Source organism: Chiloscyllium plagiosum, unplaced genomic scaffold, assembly GCF_037043375.1.
Source record: "Chiloscyllium plagiosum isolate Xiang-an unplaced genomic scaffold, Cpla_swu_hap1 HiC_scaffold_25, whole genome shotgun sequence".
Taxonomy (NCBI): domain Eukaryota; kingdom Metazoa; phylum Chordata; class Chondrichthyes; order Orectolobiformes; family Hemiscylliidae; genus Chiloscyllium; species Chiloscyllium plagiosum.
The window spans coordinates 59,323,674-59,347,443 of record NW_028270163.1 but is presented as its reverse complement, the minus strand read 5'-3'; the positions used below and the strand labels follow the sequence as shown (position 1 = coordinate 59,347,443).

The window sequence follows — 23,770 nt, the reverse complement described above, 5'->3', positions numbered from 1 at the left end:
AGAATTAGACCATTTGGTCCATTGAGTCTGCTCCACTATTTGATTATGGCTGATATGTTTCTCAACCCCATTCTCATAACTTCTCCCCATAACCCTTGCTCCCCTTACAAATCAAGAACCTATTTCTGTCTTAAATACACTCAGTGACTTGGCCTCCACAGCCCTCTGTGGCAATGAGTTCCAAAAATTAAAACCTTCTGGCTGAAGAAATTCCTCCTCATCTCCGTTCTAAAGAGCCAACCCTTCACTCTCAGGCTGTGCCCTCAGGTCCTAGTCTCTCCTACAAGGGGAAACATCTTCTCCAAGTCCATCCTCTCAGTGTTCTGCCAGTTTCAGTGAGATTTCCCTTCATCCTTCTAAACTCCATTGAATACAGACCCATTGTCCTCAACTGTTTCTTGTATGACAAGCCCTTCATCCCTGGGATCATTCTCCTTTGGAACTCCTCCAACACCAGCATATATTTCCTTAGTTACAGGGTTCAAAAACTGCTCTCCATATTGCAAAGGTAGTCTGACCAGAGCCCTATACAGCCTCAGCAGTACATCTCTGCTCTTGTATTCGAGTCCTCTCGAAATTAATGCTCACATTGCATTTGCCTTTTTAACTGCCAATTGAAACCACATGTAAACCTCGAGAAAACTGAACTAGGACTCCAAGGCCCTTTGTGATTCAGATTTCCAAAGTCTTTCCCTGTTAAGAAAATAGTCGATGCCTCTGTACTTCCTTCCAAAGGGCATAACCTCATACTTTGTCGCACTGTTTTCCATCTGCCACCAATTTGCCCACTCTACTAACTTGATCATGTCCTTCTGCAGATTTTCCACTTTCTCGACACTACCTGTCCCTCCATCTACCTTTTTTTGTCATTTGCAAACTTTGAAACAACCCCCTCTGTACTTTCATCCAGGTTGATAATGTGAATACTTGTGGTTCCAGCATTGACCCCTGTGGGATTACACTAGTCACTGGCTGCCATCTTGAAAAAGACCCCTTTATTCCCCACTCTCTGCCAGTCAGCCAGTCCTCTATCCATGCCAGTACCTTGCCCTGAAAACCAGGGGTTCTTATCTTTATTTCACAGCTTCCTGTGTGGCACCTTGCCAAAGGCCTGGAAATCCAAATACACTGCATCGCCTTTGTCTAACTTGCTCGTTCCCTCAAAATTCTAACAAATTTGTCAGGCATGATATCTCCTTGATGAAGCCGTGATGACTCAGCCATATTTTACCATTCATTTCCAAGTACTCTGCAATGTCATCCTTAATATTGGACTCTAAAATCTTACCAATGATTGATATCAGGCCAACTGGGCTAGAGTTTCCTGTCTTCTGCCTCCTCCCTTAAACAGGGGTGTCGCATTAGCCATTTTCCAGTCCTCTGAGATCCTCCTGAACTCGTGATTCCTGAAAGATCACCAATGCCTCCACAATCTCCTCAGCCATCTCTTTTTAAACTTTGGAATGTAGTCCATCTGGTGCAGGTAATTTATCAGTCTTCACCTTTCAGCTTCCCCAGCACCTCTTTCCTGATGGCTACATCACTCACCTCTGTCCCCGGACCTTCCACTGTAAAAACTGATGCCAAGTATTTATTCAGTTCGTCTGCCATTTCTTCTCCAGCTTCATTTTCTAGCAGTCCAATGTCCAACCTCACATATATCTAAAAACATCTTGCAATCTCCAATCACTAGCTTGATTACCCTATTTCATCCACCCGCTTCCCTTATTGTTTTGTTAGTTATTCTCTGCTGGTTTTTAAAGGCTTCACACGAAATGCTTTTGCATTACTGCTGTTGCTGACTTCCCTTGTTAGCTACAGTTGCCTCATCCTCCCCTTGCCTCATCATCTTTGCAATGGATTTCTGCTGTGCCTCTCCTGAAATATCCCCAGAAATTTCTACCACTGATGCTCCACTACCTTCTGCTAGGCCCCCTTTCCATTCAACTCTGGCCAGCTCCTCTGTAATGTCTTTGCCCAATTTTAATGCCATTACATCTAATTCCAGCTTCTTCCCCTCAAGCCGCAGGGTGAATTGTCATATTATCATCACTGCCCCCTAGGGATTCCTTCATCTTAAGCTCCCTAATCAAGTCTGCCTCATTGCACTTCAAATCCAGAATTTGTTTTCCCTAGTGGGCTCCACCAAAAGCTGCTCCCAAAAAAAAATCTTGCAGACATAGATTTCAAGAAAAGGAATTTTTGTAACCAACCTGATTTTCCCAATCTATCTGCATATTGACATCCTCCATGATCAGTGACTTTCTTGCATGCTGTTTCTATTGCCTGATTTATTCCCCACATTCTGACGACTGCTAGGAGGCCTCCACACAACCTCCATCAGGGTCTTTTTTCCCTTGGTGGTTCCCCAACTCTACCCATAGAGATATCACTATTTGCTATTGATTTCAAGTCTTTACTTACTGGCAAGGCAACCCTGTATTCATGGATATGTAGTTTTCAGCCCTGATCCTCTTCCTGCTACAACTGTGATGTCCACAACATACCTGCTGATTTTAAACTGCTACAAACTCATTGACCTGGTTTCATATCCTCTATTCTACAATTTCTTTCTTCTCTCAACTGTCCCCTTATCTCCTGTGCCTGAAGCTATATTCCTGACACTAAACCCTTAGAAATTACTCAGATCAGTCTTTTATGCTGTTTTATTCAGAGACTATGCCCTCTGCTTTGACATTATCCCATGAAGGAAAACATCCTCTTCAGCAGTTACCCCAGTCACTGTCCACATTTTCAATTCCAGGACTTTAGTTAATTGAATTTAATTGCACACACTGCCATACAGGTATTTAAACCTATGTCCTAAAAGTGTGTAATTAAATTCAACTAACCAAAATCCTAAAATTGAAAAGGAGTCTGCAATGAAGGGAGAATCAGGGAATATGCAAACCTGATCAGAACTGAGCTGCAAATAGCAGTGTTCTTGGGAAACCAGATGAGAATTAAAGCTAATCTGTCTCATAGTAAAATAACTAAATGTTCCAATTGCCTATCATAGCCCAGGCATTAGATAGACTTCAGAAAAAGACTGGAGCCATACTGGTAGACTTTTTTCACTTCAGCAATCACAGAAGGTAGTCTGCAGGTGACATGTAGATCCCATGCAGATTGAGGACCTCTTCTCCTCGCCCCTCAAATCTGTTAAAGACACTCCACAGTAAATACTGGATACAAAGCACCCATCCTACAAAATGCTGGATCAGCTTCAAGATTCTGTCATGGAACCCTCACTATCGACCAGACTACATGCCCCATGTAAAACACCAACAGGTTAATGAATGGGTTTAAACTCCAGATGACAGATTAAAGAAAATAGGTATGTTAAAGTCAGTTTATTGTTGTTTGCTTTTACATTCATGATCAAAACATGATATGAAATCAGTTTTTAAAAACTTCTGCAGACAATTTGGAATGATTCAGAAGGGTTACATCTGTAATCTGGAATGATTCACTCATAGATCCAGTCTTGGGCACAGTTCTGATACTCCACCAGCTCCTCTGATTTGAACCAAAGGTTAATTTCCTTCTTTGCACTTTCTACAGAGTCACTGCCATGGATGATGTTCCTGCAGAATAAAATGCTGAGTTACTAAAACAGCCCTCCCTCAAACATTATCTTTGCAACTTGAAAGTCAGGAAAGTGGCACTAACTCAGGTCACAGGCACATTAACCCATTTTCATTCTGTTATGGTTCACACTGATTAGAGAGAAGAAAATCCTTCACCTGTCATTTCAAGCATGGCTCCTAACTGCAACATGACACTTCCTTTTTAAATGCAAATGATCCAGTGGAGCAGTGTAGGAATTATGCTGCAATGTTACTGTAAAACAGTTATCATGCAAGATTCCAGAACTGCAAGTGAGATTAGGCACTAGGTTAATGGGAGAATGTTATCCTGACAACCTCCATCACTGAAGTCTTACTGTACAGAAGGTTGTTTGGCCCCTTGTCTGCACCAGCTGTTCAAATGATCATCATTACCTGGTGTCAATCTCCTCTCTCCATACCGTTGAACATTTTTATCTAAATTATCCAATATCCATTGAATGCTTTGATTAAACTAGCCTCCACTACACTTCCAAGCACTACATTCCAAACCCTCACTACTTCAAGACAAAATTTATCACCCTGGCTTCTTTTGCAAATCAGTGTCTATGCCATCTTGTCCTTGTACATTTACAAATGGGAAGCTTCTCCCAGTCTATGCAGCCACTGACTGAGAAATTCTCCAATCTCCTCTTAGCCTGTTCCCTCTAAAGAACAGACCCAACCACTTCACTATCTTTATGATTAATACTTCTCATCCAGAGAACCATTCAAGTAAATCACTTCTGCACTCTTGCCAACATTCACCCAAAATCATGCATAGTACTCCACCTGAAATCTAACATTTATCTTATAGAACTTGGGGGGGGGGGGAGGGGAAGAATTTCCTGTTTTCATCATGCTGTGGTAGCTCTTCAGAACCACAGCAAAATCTTCCTTTAACCGTATGGAACAGTCTTTGCAAATATGACACTACCAACTTTCCTTTGCTCCAAGTGTACTCACCTGCCAACCTGAATACAGAAGTCACCACGAATGGTGCCAGGCTTGGAATCTGCTGGATTGGTCTCACCCAGCATCACTCTACCAGTCTTCACCACATTCAGACCCTCCCAGGCCTGGAAGAATACAAACAAGAATCAGAATCCCCAGTGTTGAAAGGCCACTTGGCCAAACAAGGATATTCCCAGAAATTCATCCAGGAAAGTTATTTGGGTGGAACTGAGAAATAGGAAAGGGATGATCACCTTATTGGGATTGTATTATAGACCCTCTAATAGAGAGGAAAATTGAGAAAGAAATTTGTAAGGAGATCTCAGCTATCTGTAAGAATAATAGGGTGGTGTGGATGGGATTTTAACTTTCCAAACATAGACTGGGACTGCCATAGTGCTAAGGGTTTAGATGGAGGGGAATTTGTTGTGTTTACAAGTTTTCTGATTCATTATGTGGATGTACCGCAAAGGGTAACTGGGGAGAGAATAGGGCCCCACAAAGATCAGCAAGGCACCCATTGTGTGGGGCCACAGGAGATGGGGGAGATACTAAATGAGTATTTATGTGGAAAAGGATATGGAAGATATAGACTGTAGGGAAATAGATGGTGATGTCTTAAAATGTCCATATTAGAGGAGGAGCTGCTGGATGTCTTCAAACACATTAGATTAGAATAAAAGTGAATAAATCCCCAGGACCTGATCAGGTGTGCCCTATAACTCTGTGGGAAGTGATTGCTGGGCATCTTACTGAGATATTTGTCATCGATAGTCACAGGTAAAATGCCAGAAGACTGGAGGTTGCCTAATGCGCCACTGTTTAACAAAGGTGGTAAGGACAAGCCAGGTAACTATGGACCAGTGACCCTGGCGTCAGTGATGCAAGTTGTTGGAGTGAACCCTGAGGGACAGGATGAACATGTATTTGGAAACACAAGGAGAGATTAGGGATAGTCAACATGGAGTGCCACCATGATCGGTGCTGGGTCCACTACTTTTCATCATTTATATAATGATATGGATGTGAGCATAAGAGGTATACTTAGTAAGTTTGCAGATGACACTAAAATTGGAGGTCCAGTGGACAGCGTGGGAAATAACGTGTCTCAAACTTGATTGAGTTTGAAGTAGTAACAGAGGATTGATGAGGGCAGAGCTGTGGATGTAATCCATATAGACTTCAGTAAGGCATTCAACAAGGTTCCCCATGGGAGACTATTTCGTAAGGTTCGATCTCAGAATACAGCGAGAACTAGCCATTTGGATACAGAACTGGCTCAAAGGGAGAAGATAGAGGGTGGTGGTGGAGTGTTGTTTTTCAGACTGGAGACCTGTGACCAGTTGAGTGCCACAAAGATCGGTGCTGGGTCCACTACTTTTCATCACTTATATAATTTGGATGTGAGCATAAAAGGTATAGTTGGTAAGTCCGCAAATGACACCAAAATTGGAGGTGTAGTGGACAGCAAAGGAATTACTTCATTACAACAAGATCTTGATCAGATGGGCCAATGGGCTGAGAAGTGGCAGATGGAGTTTAATTTAGTTAAATGAGAGGTGCTGCATTTTGGGAAAACAAATCTTAGCAGGACTTATACACTTAATGGTAAGGTCCTAGGGAGTGTTGCTGAACAAAGAGACCTTGGAATGCAGGTTCATAGCTCCTTGAAAGTGGAGTCGCAGGTAGATAGAATAGTGAAGGCAGCATTTGATATGCTTTCCTTTATTGGTCAAAGAATTGAGTACAGGAGTTGGGAGGTCATGTTGCAGCTGTACAGGACATTGGTTAGGCCACTGTTGGAATATTGCGTGCAATTCTGGTCTCCTTCCTATCAGAAAGATGTTGTGAAATTTGAAAGGGTTCAGAAAAGGTTTCCAAGGTTGGAGGATGAGCACTATTAGGAGAGGTTAAGTAGGCTAGGGCTGTTTTCCCTGGAGCAGAGGCTGAGGGGTGACCTTAGAGAGGCTAATAAAATTATGAGGGGCATGGATAGGATAAATAGACAAGGTCTTTTCCATGAGGTGGGGGAGTCCAGCACACAAGTGCTTAGGTTTAGGGTGAGGGGAAAGATATAAAAGAGACCTAAGGGGCAACTTTTTCACACAGAGGGTGGTACATGTATGGAACAAGCTGCCAAAGTGGTGGAGGCTAGTACAATTGCAACATTTAAAAGGCATCTGGATGGGTATATGAATAGGAAGGGTTTGGAGGGATATGGACCAGGTGCTGGCAGGTGGGACTAGATTGGGTTGGGATAACTGGTCGTCATGGATGAGTTGAACCGAAGGGTCTGTTTCCGTGCTGTACATCTGACTCCAAGTCTGAACTGATTCGCTGAGCATTAACCCACACAGACGCCACTTGTTCCCCCTCCCCATACCCCACATTTACCACAGCTACAGAGATTACACTATCCAGATAATGCATTGTTCCTTTCAAAGCCCCAAAATCAAAGATCAAAAACCTCATTTATCCCAGTTCTCTCAAATACATTGCCAATTCCACCTCCATCCCAAGACTGTTCAGAGTTCTATTCACCATTCTAATCAGCTTCAAACTCCCACATTCACTTGCCTGACTTTTCCCAAAAGCGATCCATGCACCAGTGCTTAAACACTGGCTGAGAGTAGATGTTAGTTCAGGTCTATAAAGGCACAGATCCCTTCTTAGTAGAATTCAACAGAAAAGCTATTTAACCAGGTGCCCAGAGCCACACTTCTCTTCTGCTCACTCACCATGGCAACAACAGGACCTGAACTCATGTACTTGATCAACTTCGGGTAGAAAGGTTTGTCTGAAAGCTCGCAGTAATGTTTTTCGAGCAGATCCTTAGGAGCCTGCAGGGAGAGAGCAAAATCCAATCATATTGTGAAATAGAATTTACAATTAAGTCAGTATAGAAGGATACCTGTCCAGGGAGTGTTTGATGGGCTACTCACCGACTTATAATTAACCAGATTGAAAATGGTAATGTTAGGTTAACAATGCTCGATTCCACAGTAATCCAGAGGTCAAGGAAACATAGGCTCAAACTCCAATTGTGACAAGCTAATAAAAATCTGGAACTGAAAGTTAGGGAACAGTGACCATGCCAATCATCTGTGCTGTGGTTCTGTTCGCCGAGCTGGAAGTTTTTGTTGCAACAAAAACTTCCAGCTCGGCGAACAGAACCACAGCAACGAGCACCCGAGCTACAAATCTTCTCACAAACTTTGAATTATCATCTGTGTTCACCAACGTCTTTTAGGTTATAAAAGCCTGTGGTCCTTACTCCATCTGCCATGTGTGGCTTCAGACTCAGTAAAGTGGTATAAAATCAGTTCAATTGGAGATGAATAACCCATACTGACCTTGTGTGGCACCCACATCCCGTGGAAAAAAAAAGAGGAATAAAATCACAAATCAATGGATGCAAGCTTTCCGCCAGTAATTTACAAAGTAACCCCAAATGGAATTGGAACCAGCCAAAAACTAAGACAGTAGCCAATAACTAAAGAGGTTTGATATGCAAATAGAATTAGGTCAAACTTTCATTCCCTCAAGTAAAACATTAAAAAAATTCCATCCTCAGGCAGCTGTGTGGAGTTTGCACATTCTCCCCGTGTCTGCATGGGTTTCCTCTGGGCACTCCAGTTTCCTCTCAATCCAAAAACGTACAGGTTAGGTGCATTAATCAGGGGTAAATGTAGATTAATAGGGATGGGGAATGGGTTTGGGTGACTTACTCTTCAGAGGGTCAGTGTGGACCTGTTGGGCCAAAGGGCCTGTTTCCACACCATAGGGATTCTATGAAAATTAGCAGCAAAGGTCAATTACTGATGTGGTTTACATGAAGGCTCTGACACTCATACCTGAAGAAATTTCATGGCAACCAGTTTAAACCCTTTCTGTTCAAAGCGCTTGATGACTTCACCCACAATGCCTCTCTGGACTCCATCCGGCTTCACGGCAATGAAGGTTCGCTCCTTGATCCCAGACATGTTTCTAAAAGGTTCCACAGAACAAGATGTTATTGGGATGGGGTCTCTGACTGCTCTATTATACAGGGGATGCTCAGGTACATTCGGAGTTTACTAAGCAACAGCAGAGACCCTGCCCAGAGGGACTTCATTACCTCTCCTGTGATAAAAGGTCAGAGACCAGTGAGGAGGTCACCCAGCAACAAGACAGGGATGATCAGGGAGGTCGCACCCACTTTACAGGGACCCTGCCCCTCCCCCTCCCCCACCCCCACCCCCTCCCCTCCCCCTGCCCCTCCCCCACCCCCTCCCCCACCCCCTCCCCAGGCTCCACCCAGCAACATCTCTGAAACCTCACAGCCTGCCGCCAGCCCCCGCAAGGAGGCAGAGCTCCGGGCGGTCCCCAGCAGCACCGGGCCCCCGTCCCCCCCCCACCCCACCCCCAGCCCAGAGACAGCTCACTCAGTCCCGGGAGGGCCGCCCCTGATGAACAGCCCGGGGCCGGGGGTTCGCCGGGAAACGGACAGAAGCTGCAGGAGTCCGTCAGCCCGGGCCCGGGAGGTGGCCTTTTGTCCCTCAGCGGCTCCCCCAGAGTGGCCTCTGTCCCCGCCCGGTGCATCACCTTCCCCGGTCCCCGGTCCCGGGCTCACCCTCAGGCTCCAGTCGCTGAAAGAGCGGCGGCCTCCCGGCGCTGCCTTTTTATAGAGAACCAAACCGGAAACCGGCCTGTGCCATTACTACAAGGGGGGGGGGGGGAATCAAACTCAATAACATCAACCCAGACAGACAGCGAGAATAAAAATCCGGAGCCTCCGGTGAAATCCCATTTTGTTTAACTCTGGAACCGATCAAAGTGCCTCAGTAATTTTCTCTGACCACCCCGCGACCCCCCCCCCCCCCACCGGCTGTGGACTGGCCTCGTGCCCTCTCACCCGGATGTGCTGACCGTCTCCACGCAGTTGCTCAGGGCCTCAGCCTCCGGTGGAGTTTCCTCCCGCTCCAGGAGCCGGGGCAGAGCGTGTAACCGGTAGCTGGGGCAGGATGGCGGCCCGGGCCAAGAAGCGCAGAGTGGCGGCGGCGGAAGTGGAGAAGGAGGAGGCGGTGGAACGGCGGCTGGAGGAGCTGCTGTTCGGGGGCGAGCAGGCGCTGGTGGAGCGGCTGCAGGTTAGGGGCTGGGGGCCCCGGGGATGCCCGGGGGGGGGGGGGGCAGGGGTCGCCGGGGGCGTCCCGGGGGCAGGGGGCCGAGGGGGGGGGGGGGGCGGGGGCAGGGGGTCGGGGAGGGGGCAGGGGGCAGGGGGCCGGGGCCATTCTCTGAGGAAAAGCTGGCTGTGTAGAATTAGAGAATCTTTACGGTGTGGGAGCAGGTGCGGACTTGGGCCAAGTGGCCTGTTGCCCCACTGTGGGGATCCTGTGAACCTCCACATCCCTGGAGACTCTACCCTGGACAGTCCACCCTAACCGTTCAGATAAATCAAATGTGATCTTGTTGAATCACATCACTTCTTTTTTGCTTAATCATTTGATAATTGCAAATCAGTTTACATCTATGCTATTTAATTTTTATTATGAGTTTCCCCCACATCTGTTCTGTACATATGATTTTTAAAACCTTGATCACATCGCTCAGCTGCCTCCTCTCCACTAAGAGCAGTGCCCAATCCGAGCTGAACTCTTCACAGCTAAAGCTTCTCATTCCTGGAACCATTCTTGTAAATCACTATGTCCTCTCTCCAACGCTTTCACATCTTTCCTATCATGTCTTACCTTCAGCTCTACACAATACCCTAGTTGAGGTCAAACAAGTATCTGATACAAATTAATTAGCTGGATTTTTCCAATATCAAGGGAGTCATAATGTGGAGGTGCAGGTGTTGGACTGGGGGCAGAAGTCGCATGACACCAGGTTGCAGTCCAGCAGGTTTAATTGAAATCACAAACCTTTGAGCTCTGTTCTTGGTGAAAGGGGTGCTGACTCACCTCAAATATCTGCATTCTTAACTTTGAACCAATTTCTCTTTACTTGACAATGGGGCAGCATTATGAAAGCTTGTGATTTCAAATAAACCTGTTCCACTAAAACCTGGCATCATGTGACTTCTGACCAAGTTTTCAGGCAACAATGTGGAGTTGATGCCGCAATCATCTAAACCATGTTGTTGTTATTAAGTTAAAAATCACACAAAACTAGGTTATAGTCTAGCAGGTTTATTTGGAAGTACAGGGTACCACCTTTCGGAGCGCTGCTCCTTCATCAGGTAGCTTGGAGCAGGATCATAAGATACTGAATTTACTGAAAAATATTACATTTCATACAAATGAAATGATATATTGAACAAACTCAGATTGCTGTTAAATCTTTTATCTTTTAGGATGGGTTGCAGGTTTTGGTTCATTAATATGTAAATCACAGAATTTCTTTTTAGTCACTTAAGTGATTTTAAGGAGGTGTCTCTGGTTGAAAGGATGACAGCTTGTGGTTGGTCTGTCGGGGCTCTCTTTCCTGTTTTTTTTTAAGCAGAGGCAGGTTCTCTGCCACTCCCTACAATTCCCTCTATAGTGTCTCAGGAGGTCTTTCTGCCTTCCTGAATGTATCTTGCTATCTATCTCTACCTTAGTTTCAAGACAAAGATGGAAGAGTAAATAAACTGTGCCTGAAGTTTCCAGTGTGACATTATCACTATTTGTGTGAATATATATTAACAAGAATTTGCATTTATATAGCACCTTTAATTTGGTCAAACACCATAAGATGTTTCACAGAAGCATTCTGAAACAGGTTTTAATGGCAGGCTAAAATAAGGCACTGATAGGACAGATAATAGAGTAATCAAGACATACAGTGTGGAAACAGACCCTTCAGTCCAACTCATCCATGCTGACCAGAGATCCTAATTTGATCTAGCCCCATTTGCTAGCATTTGACCCATATCCCTCCAAACCTTTCCTATTCATATACCCATCCAGGTGCCTTTTAAATCTTGTAATTGTACCAGCCTCCACCACCACCTCTGGCAGCACATTCCATACATGCAGTACTCCCTGCGTAAAACCTTTGACCCTTTTGTATCTTTCCCCTCTCACCTTAAACCTATACCCTCTAGTTTTGGACTACCCCACCCCAGAGAAAAGACCTTGTCTGTTAGGGAGTTTTGAGAAGATTTGTCTGTTAGGGAGTTTTGAGAAGATTTGTAGCTCAGGTTGAGGTTCTGGATGTGAGTTTGCTTGCTGAGCTGGAAGGTTCGTTTTCAGACATTTTGTCACCCTACTAGGTAACATCATCAGTGAGCCTCCGGTGAAACACTGGTGGTATGGCCTGCTTTTTATTTGTTTAGGTTTCCTCGGGCTGGTGCTGTCATTTCCAGTGGTGATGTCATTTCCTGTTCTTTTTCTCAGGGCGGGTGGTAAATTGGATCCAAGTCGATGTGTGTGTTGATAGAATTCCAGTTGGAATGCCACGCTTCTAGGAATTCTCATGTGTGTCTCTGTTTGGCTTGTCCTAGGATGGATGTGTTATCCCAGTCGAAGTGGTGTACTTCATCATCTGTATGTGAAGATACTAGTGAGAGAGGGTCATGTCGTTTTGTGGCTAGTTGATGTTCATGTATCGTGGTGACTAGTTTTCTGCTTGTTTATCCAATGTCGCGTTTGTTACATTTCTTGCAAGATATTTTGTAAATGTACATTGTTATCCTATGTGCAGACAAAGGATGCTTGACAGTCATTTTAAATCAAAGAGACAACATTGAGAAAGAGAATGCACTGCTTGCAGATACCAACATTTACCAACAGGTGGTGATGGCCCCAACCCCGCAACTACAGCCCGACTCAAAAAAAAAGTCAGATATGTGGAGAAAGAAATCAGACCGACTTCCAAAAAATGAAACCAGATGGATCCAACACACCACATATCTACCGATTACCCAAAATTCACAAACCAGGAGCCCCCTGCCTCAGACCCATAGTCTCACTACCTGGAACACCAATATACAGATTAGCCAAGGAGCTACAGCAAAGACTCACGCCACTCCATCCACTCCACCCAAGAATTCCTGAAGACCATCAAAGACACCAAAATAGAAGAGGATGAAATAATGGTCTCCTTTGGCATAACAGCCCTGTTAACATCCATCAACATCACCTGGCCAAGCAAACACTGACTACACTATTAGAAGAACCAAAGACACATACACCAAACACCACCAGTTTCATCAGCAAGGACAATATCATCAAGTTACTGGACCGATGCCTTTCCACCCATTTCACCTTCAACAACAAAACCTACAGACAAACCAACAGAACACCCGTGGGCTCTCCGATATCAGGTTCTCAGCAGAGGCAGTAATGCAGAGACTCAAACAAACAGCTCTGTCAATCATCCAACCCAAACTTTTGGGTCCGCTATGTGGATACCACCTATTGTTATCACTAAACGAAACAATTTAGAGGAAACCTTCAAGAGCATCAACAATACCCTTACTGGCATGACATTCACTAAAGAGGAGGAAAACAACAACAAACTCATTCCTAGATGTCACAGTAGAGAGTACAGCCAATGGGGAACTTCAAACCAGCGTCTACAAGAAAACAACACGCACGGACCAAATACTCAACTACAGAAGCAATCATCCCAACATCCACACTGCAGCACAAAGGAACTATGCAGAGCAGAGGAAAATCCCCTATACAGTGTATTCAGAAAGAACTGATACCCAATGAACACAGTCCGCTGATTTCTCGGTAACAAACCCAAACAAGCAGACACCGCACGTCCAGAAACCCGAGCCACTCTCCCCTACATCAAAGACATCTCAAAAATGACTGCCAGACTGCTCAGACCTCTTGGCATCATAGTAGCCCACAAACCCACCAACACGCTAAAACAGCAGCTCATGAATTTGAAAGACCCTATACAGACAACAAGCAAAACTAATGTCATTTACAAAATACTGTGCAAGAACTATGACAAACAGATAGAAAACTAGCCATCAGAATACATGAACATCAACGAGCCACAAAAAGACATGACCCTCTCTCACTAATATCCTTACATACGGATGAGGAAGGACACCACTTTGACTGGGACAACACATCCATCCTAGGACAGGCCAAACAGAGACATGCACAAGAATTCTAGAAGCATGGCATTCCAACTGGAACTCTATCAACAAACACATCGAGTTAGACCCCATCTACCACCCCCTGAGAAAAAGAACAGGAAATTATATCACCAACCCAAGGAAGCTAAACACACAAATTAAAAGCAGGGCATACTACCAATGCTTCATCAGAGGCCCACTGATGTTACCCTAGTATGGTGATGAAATGTTGTTTCCCTTGAGCGTCGGGGGCTGAGGGGTGACCTTATAGAGGTTTACAAAATTGAGGGGTATGGATTGGATAAATAGACAAAGTCTTTTCCCTGGGGTCGGGGAGTCCAGAACTAGAGGGCACAGGTTTAGGGTGAGAGGGGAAAGATATAAAAGAGACCTAAGGGACAACCTTTTCACGTAGAGGATGGTACGTGTATGGAATGAGTGTTAGAGGATGTGGTGGTGGCTGGTACAATTGCAACATTTAAGAGGCATTTGGATGGGTATATGAATAGGAAGGGTTTGGAGGGATATGGGCCAGGTGCTGACAGGTGGGACTGGATTGGGTTGGGATATCTGGTTGGCGTGGACGGGTTGGACCGAAGGGTCTGTTTCCATGCTGTACATCTCTATGACTCTGTGACTCTAAACCTTCCAGCTCAGCAAGCAAACTTACATCTAGACCTTGTCCATTTATCGTATCCATTCCCCTCAGATTTTATAAACCTCTATAAGGTCACCCCTCAGCCCCTGATGCTGCAGGGAAAATAGCCCCAGTCTATTCAGCAACTCCCCATGGCTTGAATGCCTGCAATGGCGTATGATGAAGCATCATCTAAAGGCAAAAAAAGAGGTTTAGGGAGAGAATTCCAGAGTTTAGGACCTTGGCAATTGGAGGCATTGTTGCGTTAGTAACCTTAATGCATGGTGGATTTAGAGTAGAGTGCAGATTATCTTGGAGGATGGGAGAGATAGGGGGTGGAGCTAGACCATAGCATTTGAAATTGATCCAATTCAAGACTGGGAGCCAGAGTATGGCAGTGAGTACTGGTTTAGATCGAATAGGACTAAGTGAGAGTCAGGAAGTGGGCAGCTGAACCAAAAGCACCATGGATGAACTGTTACACATCACAGGAAACAGCCTTCTGCCTTGGGAATACAGATTGAGTCTTGGTTCATACTATTGCGACTCACCACTGTCTTTATACAACCTGCCTATTTTGTTTTCACAGCTTGGACAGCAGACAAATATAGGCAAATCTTTGCTGGACGATGATTCCAGTGATTCCGAGGTGGAAAATGAAGCCAAATCCGATTTTCCTGTGTCCAAGAAAGCTGTGTGGGTGGATGAAGAGGATGAAGCAGAAGAACTGTGAGTGAGATTTGTTCTGTTGGATGTAAAGGGAGCTGGGAGGAAGTGAGGACTGCAGATACGGGAGATCAGGGTCAAGTGTGTGGTGCTGGAAAAGCACAGCAGGTCAGGAGGCATCAGAGGAGCAGGAGAATCGGTGTTTTGGGCCAAAGCTCTTCACCAGAAATGAGGCTTGAGCCAAGGGGCTGGAGAGATAAATGGGAGAGGGGTGGGGCTGGGGGGGAAGGGAACTGACAATGCGGTAGGTAGATTGGGGTGGGGGTAATAGTTTGGAGAGGAGGGTGGGGCGGATAGGTGGGAAGGAAGATTGACAGGTAGGACAGGTCACGAGGATGATGCTGAGTTGGAAGGTTACAACTGGGGTAAGGAAGGAGGGGAGGGGAAACGAGGAAACTGATTAAATCCACATTGATGTCATGGGTTTGGAGGGTCCCAAGGCGGAAGGTGAAGCGTTCTCCCTCCAGACGTTGGGTGGATAGGATGTGGTGATGGAGGGGCCCAGGACCTGCATGTCCTTGGAGGAATGGGAGGGGGAGTTGAAGTGTTCGGCCACAGCGGTGGGGTTGGTTAGTGGGGGTGTCTCAGAGATACTCTCTGACAAGAGAGTCACAGAGGGTATGTTATTTACGGAAAGCAGATAGGGGTAGGGAGGGAAATATATCTCTGGTGTTAGGGTTGGTTTATAGGTGGCGGAAATGGTAGAGAATGATGCGATGTATACGAGGTAGGTGGGGTGGAAGGTGAGGACCGGTCGGGGGGCTTTTGAGGGCAGAGGTGCGAGCAGTGGATGAGATGTGCTGGAGAGCATCATCGACCATGTGGGAGGGGAAATTGCGGTCTTTAAAAAAAGAGGCCAAGTAGTGTGTTCTGTAGTGGAAATGGTCCTCCTGGGAGCAGATGCAGCGGATGAATTGAGAATAAGGGATGGCATTTTTACAGGAGGTAGGGTGGGAGGAGATGTAGTCGAGGTAGCTGTGGGAGTCGATGGGTTTGGAGAAGATGTCCATGTTGAGTCGGTCCCTTGATGGAGATGGAGAGGTCCAGGAAGGGGAGCAAGGTGTCTGAGATGGTCCAGGTGAACTTAAAACTTATGTTACTGAATTAACTCAAATATCTACATTGTTAGCTTCCAATCAATCTCTCTTCTCCAAAACCCCACAAAAATATTTTAAGGATGTTTCTTGATGTTTTTGTTAATTGTTATGTTCTTACATTGTAATAGGAGGAAGTGATTCAATCCTTCAGTAAATTCTCTGCTGATCAGTGCATGAATGTTTTAGTCACAGACTCATTCACTTGTATTCTGTTGAACAATTTGCGAATTAAACAGTCCAAACATTATTGCATCTCTTTGATGGGAGCTAACCTGTCCAGTCAAAATATTAAACTGATGTTACTAGCGCCAGGAGATGAGTTGAAAGAGCAAAAAAAGGCTAATTATCTTAAAGCCAAATTGGCAGTTTGCCCATCCATCTTTTCACAGGCTCAAACTTTCACTAAAAGTTGTAGGAAGCTGGGAACTTAACTTAGAAAAGCAATTGTCAATTAACATATGTATGTAATTAATACAGATGGGCACCATCATGGCTTATAGCGAGTCTCCCATTAGCAAGAGACTTTAAACAAGTTGTAGCAGTGGACTTGAAGGTATGAGATTCAGGAGAAAGCATTTTCATCTTGCACTTGGAGATTTAGTCAGTGTACAATGGGAATATAGTTATGGTAGCAGAGTATATTGGACAAGGTAATGGAGAAATGGAAAAGGGGACTGGGTTGGAGTTTATTGGCTGTGTTCCTAACTGACATAGGAGGATGAGGAGAATTTGGCAATGATGAATTTAGGGATAAGTGTGAAGAAAGAGTAGTTTGGTAATGAATATGGCGATAAAGGGTGTGAAGGCATAAGTTTAAAGTGAGGATCAAGTGGTTTTGAGGAGTTATGAGAGAGAATGTTTTTACCCAGAGGGTGACAGATATAGGAACACCCTGCCTGAAAGGGTAGTGGAGCCAGACACACTCGCAACATTGAAAAAGTATCTGGATGAGTACTTAAAATGCCAAGTAAGCTGTGGATCGAGTGTTTATTGTGTTTAAACTACACAATTAGTGTAGTTTAATATTTGGTCAGTATAGATATGTGGGCTGAAGGGCCTGCCAGTGCTGTAAGATCCTATGACTTGAGAAAGTCTCTTTAGTAATGTTGTGCGTGAAAGAAATCATGTAATAATAGATAATATGCTTTGTAAAATCTGATCAACCAAGTTGTAGATTAAAATCCTTGCTGGGGCAGACCATTGTGGAACTCACTGCAAATGGTTGGGGGGTGGGGGGAGGAGGTCACAGTTCATATTAATTGGTTTTGGGAAAAATTCTAAAAATGCTTCAGTGATGAGTGATCACACCCAGCTTGTGAAAGCACTGCAATGAACTGTGCTTTCTAATGTACCCTCTGTACAGGGACATGAATGTCCAGCAAGGATCGACTTTAAGAATTTGGTGAGTCTTACAGGATCATAAGGCCATTGGAAATAACTGTTCATCAGGGGACATTATATATTACAGAAAAGGGCAGGAAGGATAGAAAGCTTTGGAGAAGGTCATGGTAAGTGATGGAAATATGACCATTTTACAGCATGGCAACAGAACTGGTGCGTTCCTCATGGTTAAGTGATGCTAGTTGCACACTTAGAGAATCTAAGCAAGTCACAAAAGTGATCAGGCACCATGTACTTCATGTCAATGTGTGTTGGACATTTGTGAGGACCGGATTATGGCAGGTGAAGGGCTGATTGAATCTGGGCAAAGTGATATAGAGTGCAGGGCAAGACTATTTGTCCCAGAGTAGGACAACTGAAAGTTGGGACCACAGTAATGTATATACCAGAATGGGCCAGTGAAAGGAGGAATGACCATTATTAAGGAGAGCACAGGGAAAACCACCAACAAATACAAACACAGATTCAGTGTGCTAGATAAGGGTTAGGAGATAAGATCCATGGATTGGGAAAATGAGGTAAAGACAGAGTAAAATAAAAGCATAATGAGTTCTGAAAGTGGACCTCGAAGGGAACGTGTTGCTGGCTGTAAGGGCAGTGTTGGATGCTGATCTGCAGAGTGAAGCAGAAGTCAAGTTCTTACTGTCTGATGGTACATCTGTACCCAGACTTCACTGGTTTTAATATAATAAATGGAATCCAGTTTATTGTGAGTGAACTTGTTTTTTCTTTCTCTTTCTAGTGTGGATATGACTCATCGATTCCGGAAAGGTCTACTGAAAAGCACCACGGAGAAGACTCTTAGCATGGGGCAGTTGCAGCAGAGACTGAAGGAACAGTACGTACTAACAGACCAGTTACTCTCTCTTCAAGTCTCTCTCTTTCCTTCAAAGACTTATTGCTTCCAAATTTCAGGCATTTCCCTTTGATCAGTGAGCAGTGACTCTGAAAAGTGGTGTGCTGTTTTATAAATCGTATGAAATTGAGAGGGAGGTATTTGTAAAGCTGTCAAGAGGCAGGGGTTTGTAGGGGGCCATTGGGCTCAGGCAGAGGATATTTGGGAAGAGAGTAAGATCAATTGGAATCTTTTGAATAACCAACAAATGCTGCTCGTCTGAGTGGCCTCTTCCTTCACTACACCAACTTTCATACTGTTTCAGCTGACTTGAGTTAATCTAAAAGGCTGTCATGTAGTGCCAGGGGATGGAATCTCTTGTGGAGGTTCAGCTGGTTGAAATTGAATAATATATCTGTGGAATCTTGGCTTGATTCCCTGATCTGTGTTTCAGTGGTTCCTCTCACCTGAAGTAGCGGAAGGAACACAGCATTTGCTGCTTCTGATCATCCCATTGCTGTACTGGGTACATATGTCCGGGCACTGAGAGAGTTTGGAACAGACTTGGTACTGATCTCTTTGAGGATTGGTTAAACTACTGAGGGACCAGACTTAGGAGCCATGCAGTAAAGCTTTTGTCTCAAACACATTTTAACACAAAGAATTGCATTTATATAACGCCTTTTACAACATCTGAACACCTCAAAGTTCTTACACAAAATGAAGCATTTCATGCAGTGTGATCACTGTTCTGATTATAAACCGCTTTTAATCTATATGCAACAACCTCTCACAAACCATAATGTGATAATGATCAAATAATTTGTGTTAGAACGGTCAAAGGATAAATATTGGACTTCAGTGCCAGTGAATAAGTATTATACCTTCAACTCAGGAGGTTGGAGATGAATTGGTTTAAAACTCATCACCTCTGTTTCTGAGGTACAGAGGGGATGCTACATTGGGAATGTCAACCTGGAGTGGGTCTTGCACCTATGACCTTCAGACCATGAGAGTGGAGGGTGGAATAATACTTGGTCTCTCATATTGGAGCTTCTAAATGCAACTCTGGTGTAGAGGGCAGTTTCCAAGCGGGGGGAGAAAAGCATAGAGGGTGGATGTGTGGAGAATGATCCCAGTGTCTTTGGGCATTCCCCAAATATTACCTCAGCCAGGTGTCTGCTCCCGGCTGCAGGTCAACAAAACTAGAGCTTTTCCATTTACCTCTGTTATGAAATCATGTGGAATGTGAAAATTCAACACCAGAGAAATCATTCCTTATTAATGATAGAAGTGAAAATGTGAAGCCCTTGGCAGTAAATTATCAATATGATTTGTCACTTTAACAGAGTTGATGTGCATGGCACAGTGTACCATCATGTGTGGGTTTGATGTTGTATCTGATCTCACTGGTATTAATGGGCAGTCGTTTCTGCAGTGTGTGGGAGCATTGCCAAAGAGTGTTATGTCAGTATGCCTTAAAATAGTTTAATTCCAATGTAAATTAATGTTCAGATTCCAGGCTGCAATGGGTGGAATGCCATCCTGGGCAGAGAACAAAGAGAAAAAGGGAAGGAAAGACAAGAAAAATGTGGAGGATGGTAAGCCATTATCATCTGGTCAAACATTGGATGCAAATTGATCAGACAATTTCTCAATGATTGTTTAGAGCTGTATAAAATAAACAAATTTTGTTTTGAGATATTTTTGAGATTTGGATGAGTTCATATACGGAATAACAGATCCATGGGAGCAACTTAAAGACTGAATCTAATTGAGGGATTCTGTAAAACACAGAAATGAAACTTGATTAAGGCATTTACTAGATTGTAGATCACTTGTTAGAGGGGATTCTGAAGGACAACTTTTACATGCATTTGGAAAGGCACGGACTGATTAACAAAAGTCAGTGTGGCTTGATGTATGGGAAGTTGTCTCGCTAACTTGATTGAGTTTTTTGAAAAGGTGACAAAGAAGATTGAAAGCAGAGCAGTAGTTATTGTCTCCATGGACTTCAGAAAATCATTCAACAAAGTTCAACATGTTGGACTGGTTAGTAAGGTTAGAGTACATGGGATCTGGAGGAGCTAGCCAATTGGATATAAATTTGCTTGATGGTAGGAGAGGGAGGGGGTGGTGGTGGAGAGTTGATTTTTGGAACTGGAGGCCTGTGACCAGCGATGTGCTGCAAAGATCAGTCTGGGTCTGCTGCTTTTCGTCATTTATAGACATGATATGGATGTGAATGTAGGAAGAAGGGTTAGTAAGTTTGCAGGTAGCACTAAAATTGGTGGTGTAGTGGACAGTGAAGATTTATTTCCGAGTACAATAGGATCTTGATCAGATTGGCCAATGGGTGGAAGGGTGGCAGATGGAGTTTAATATAGATAATTGTAAGGTAAGGCAAACCAGAGCAAGACTTAATGGTGAGGTCCTTGGGAGTGTTGCAGGACAAAGCAACCGAGAGGTGTAGGTGCATTGATCCTTGCAAGTGGAGTCACGGGTAGATGGAGTGGTGAAGAAAGCATTTGGCACACTGGCCTTCAGTCAAAGTCTGTGAGAAGATTTGTAGCTCGGGTGCTCGTTGTTGTGGTTCTGTTCAATCAATAAGCACGTCGACCTGGACCCAATATACCGACCACTGCAATGGACAGCTGGAACTGACAAGCTGAAGCGGCAGAGACAAACTACTACAAATGCTGAAGGAAACATCACAGAAGCGCTTCACAGGAGGCTCCCAAGCACTGAGGATGTCACCTAGACAGGGGACGAAACGTCTGCAACACAAATTCCCAGCTCGGCGAACAGAACCACAACAACTGGCCTTCATTGGTTAGAACGTTGAATAGAGAAGTTAGGATGACATGTTGCAGCTGTATAAGACATTGGTGAGGCTATGTTTGCAATACTCTTGTACTGTTCTGGTCACCTTCTATAGGAAGGATGTTAAAGTTGAGAGGTTGAAGTAAAGATTTACAAGGATGCTGCTGAGACTGGAGGGCGTGAGTTATAGGGAGAGGCTGAACATGCTGGGTCTATTTTCCCCAGTTTGTTGGAGGCTGAGGGATGACCATACACAAGTTTATAAAATCATGAGGTTTGGATAGGGTAAATAGGCAAGGTCTTTTTCCGAGGGTGAGGGACGACATAGGTTTATGGTGATAGGGGAAAGATTTAAAAAGGTCCTGAGGGGTAAGATTTTCATACAGGGATGGTGTGTGTGTGTGTGTGTGTGTATGGAACGAGCTGCTGAAGGAAGTGATGGAGGGTGGTACAATTACAACATTTAAAAGGCATCTGGATGGGTATATGAATAGGAAGAGTTTAGAAGGATGTCACTGAAATGCTGGCATATAGGACTAGATCAGATTGGGATGTCTGGTTGGCATGGACGGCTTTTACCAAAGAATTCATATGATTCTGACTGTGAAGCTTTCTCTACACAGTCTCCCAACAAACAATCCCAGGACAGTGACAGCACGGGGTTGGGCCAAAGGGTCTGTTTCCGTACTGTATGACTCTGACTCTTAAAACAGTTGCCTTAAATGTTAAGGTATGTATTATTCTGTATTCAGTGCATTTGCTTTAATGAACTTTGTTTTATCTGATATGATAGAAAGTGATGAAGATGAAGATTTGTTGCAGAAAACTGGCAATTTTGTGACGCACTCTGACTCTCTTCCCAAACGCTTGTTACAGGTGAGGGTTCTCACTGAGACATTATAAGCCAACAGCTGCATTTGTCACAGTGCACCAGGTTTATCAGTTTGTGTGGTGGGGGAGAGATGTTAATACACTTGTTTTCTGTTGAAGTGTTGATCTGATGGCTGTTTCTGAATGCTCAAGATGTAAAGCAGTGCAGCCCTTACTTAGTGGTTCCTTATTTCTCAGGCAGTCAGAAAAGGTTGCAGCTTCTGTCCCAGCTGACCCAGTGTCAGGGTAATAATGAGGAGGAGAATAGAAAGGGGGATATGTTATCTGGAGGAAGAGTGGGACTGGACTGTTGCGGGTTCCTCTGGTCTTGATTTACTGGTCAGCTACTGGAAAGTGAGAGTGCAGGATTGCAGGAGTTCACACTGGCTATTTGGAGAAAGCGTTGGAGGATTCACAGACCTGTGGACATAGAGAGCATTATTGTAATAACGGAGGAACTCCAGCTGTGGGCAGAATAGCTGTTCCCCATCTCCTACACACCAGCAATCACTGCCCATCAAATTCCCTGTCTGTGGTGCTGTGACGGGATCCATGCCAAGGCACTATGTCAGGAGAGGAAGACCACTTATTATACACAGTTATAGGAATGTAGACTCGTGAATATTTATGACATAGAAGGAGGTCATTTGGCCTGCTGTATCCATGCTGTCAACAATTATCTGACTGCAGTAATCCTATTTTCCAGTTTTTGGTCCATAACTCTGGAGGCTATATCAACATAGGTGATCAAAATACTGCTTAAATGTTGTAGAATTACTGATTCAGTCATCCTTTTAGGCAACGAGTTCCAAATTCTCACCGCTCTATGAAAAAGATTCTCCTCAGCTCTTCTCTTATCATTTTACTTCTTACCTTAAATCTATATCCTCTGGTTGTTGATCCCACTACTAATTAAAAAGGTGCCTTCCTATCTGTTGCTGTCATTATCTTCTACACCTCTGGCAAGCCGCCTCTCAGCCTTTGCTGCTTCAAGGATGATAACCCCAGCATGTCCAGTCTTTTTGCAGAGCTCAAACTCTGGCCCAAGCAATGTCCTGGTAGATCTCCCACACCTTCCCCAATGTAATCGTATCCTTCCTATGATATGGGGACCAGAAGTGTGTACGGTCCTCCAGTTGTGGCTTAACCAATGTTTGTACAGTTCCAGCAGAGCCTCCTTGCTTTGTAGTCCACATCATGGTGCAGAAGGGCATGTGAAGGAATTAGCTATATTGTCACGTGCACTTGAATGAATGTTTGTAATGTAATCTTTGGCGCCATCTTAGGTACTTAATATAATGAGTCATAGAGATGTACAGCACAGAAACAGACCCTTTGGTCCAACTCGTCCATACTGATCACATATCCCAACCCAATCTAGTCTCGCCTGCCAGCACCCAGCCCGTATCCCTCCAAATCTTTCCTATTCATATATCCACCCAGATGCCTTTTAAATGTTGCAGTTGTACCAGCCTCCACCACTTCCTCCATCATTCCAGCTCTTTTATATCTTTCCCCTCTCACCCTAAACCTATGCCCTCTAGTTCTGGACTCCCCCACCCCAGGGAAAAGACCTTCTCTATTTACCCTATCCATGCCCCTCATGATTTTATCAACCTCTAAGGTCACCCCTCAGCCTCTGACACTCCAGGGAAATCAGCCCTAGCTTTTTCAACTCTCCCTATAGCTCAAATCCTCCAATCCTTGTACATCTTTTCTGAATCCTTTCAGGTTTCACAACACCCTTCCGATAGGAAAGAG

General features: G+C 44.4%; 2 protein-coding genes across 3 annotated transcripts in view; one reads left to right on the top strand and one right to left on the bottom strand.

Annotated features, from left to right (window-relative positions):
- Window positions 1-3,338: 3,338 nt before the first annotated feature.
- The window catches only part of LOC122562312 (nucleoside diphosphate kinase), a 682,191-nt gene continuing 661,759 nt past the window's right edge, over window positions 3,339-23,770 (bottom strand). For both annotated transcript variants that reach the window (XM_088000774.1, XM_088000772.1), the window contains 4 exons: window positions 8,417-8,551; window positions 7,301-7,402; window positions 4,575-4,687; window positions 3,339-3,587 (listed from right to left, as the gene is read on the bottom strand). In XM_088000774.1, the coding sequence (XP_087856900.1) occupies window positions 3,470-3,587; window positions 4,575-4,687; window positions 7,301-7,402; window positions 8,417-8,545 (462 nt within the window). In that variant the 5' untranslated portion in view covers window positions 8,546-8,551 and the 3' untranslated portion in view covers window positions 3,339-3,469. Of the gene's footprint in view, window positions 3,588-4,574; window positions 4,688-7,300; window positions 7,403-8,416; window positions 8,552-23,770 lie in introns of those variants that run through there.
- The window catches only part of utp18 (UTP18 small subunit processome component), a 50,213-nt gene continuing 35,926 nt past the window's right edge, over window positions 9,484-23,770 (top strand). Inside the window, exons 1-5 of the mRNA XM_088000771.1 lie at window positions 9,484-9,688; window positions 14,847-14,986; window positions 18,224-18,319; window positions 19,832-19,917; window positions 21,933-22,015. Coding sequence (XP_087856897.1) covers window positions 9,566-9,688; window positions 14,847-14,986; window positions 18,224-18,319; window positions 19,832-19,917; window positions 21,933-22,015 — 528 coding nt within the window. The 5' untranslated portion in view covers window positions 9,484-9,565. The remainder of the gene's footprint in view (window positions 9,689-14,846; window positions 14,987-18,223; window positions 18,320-19,831; window positions 19,918-21,932; window positions 22,016-23,770) is intronic.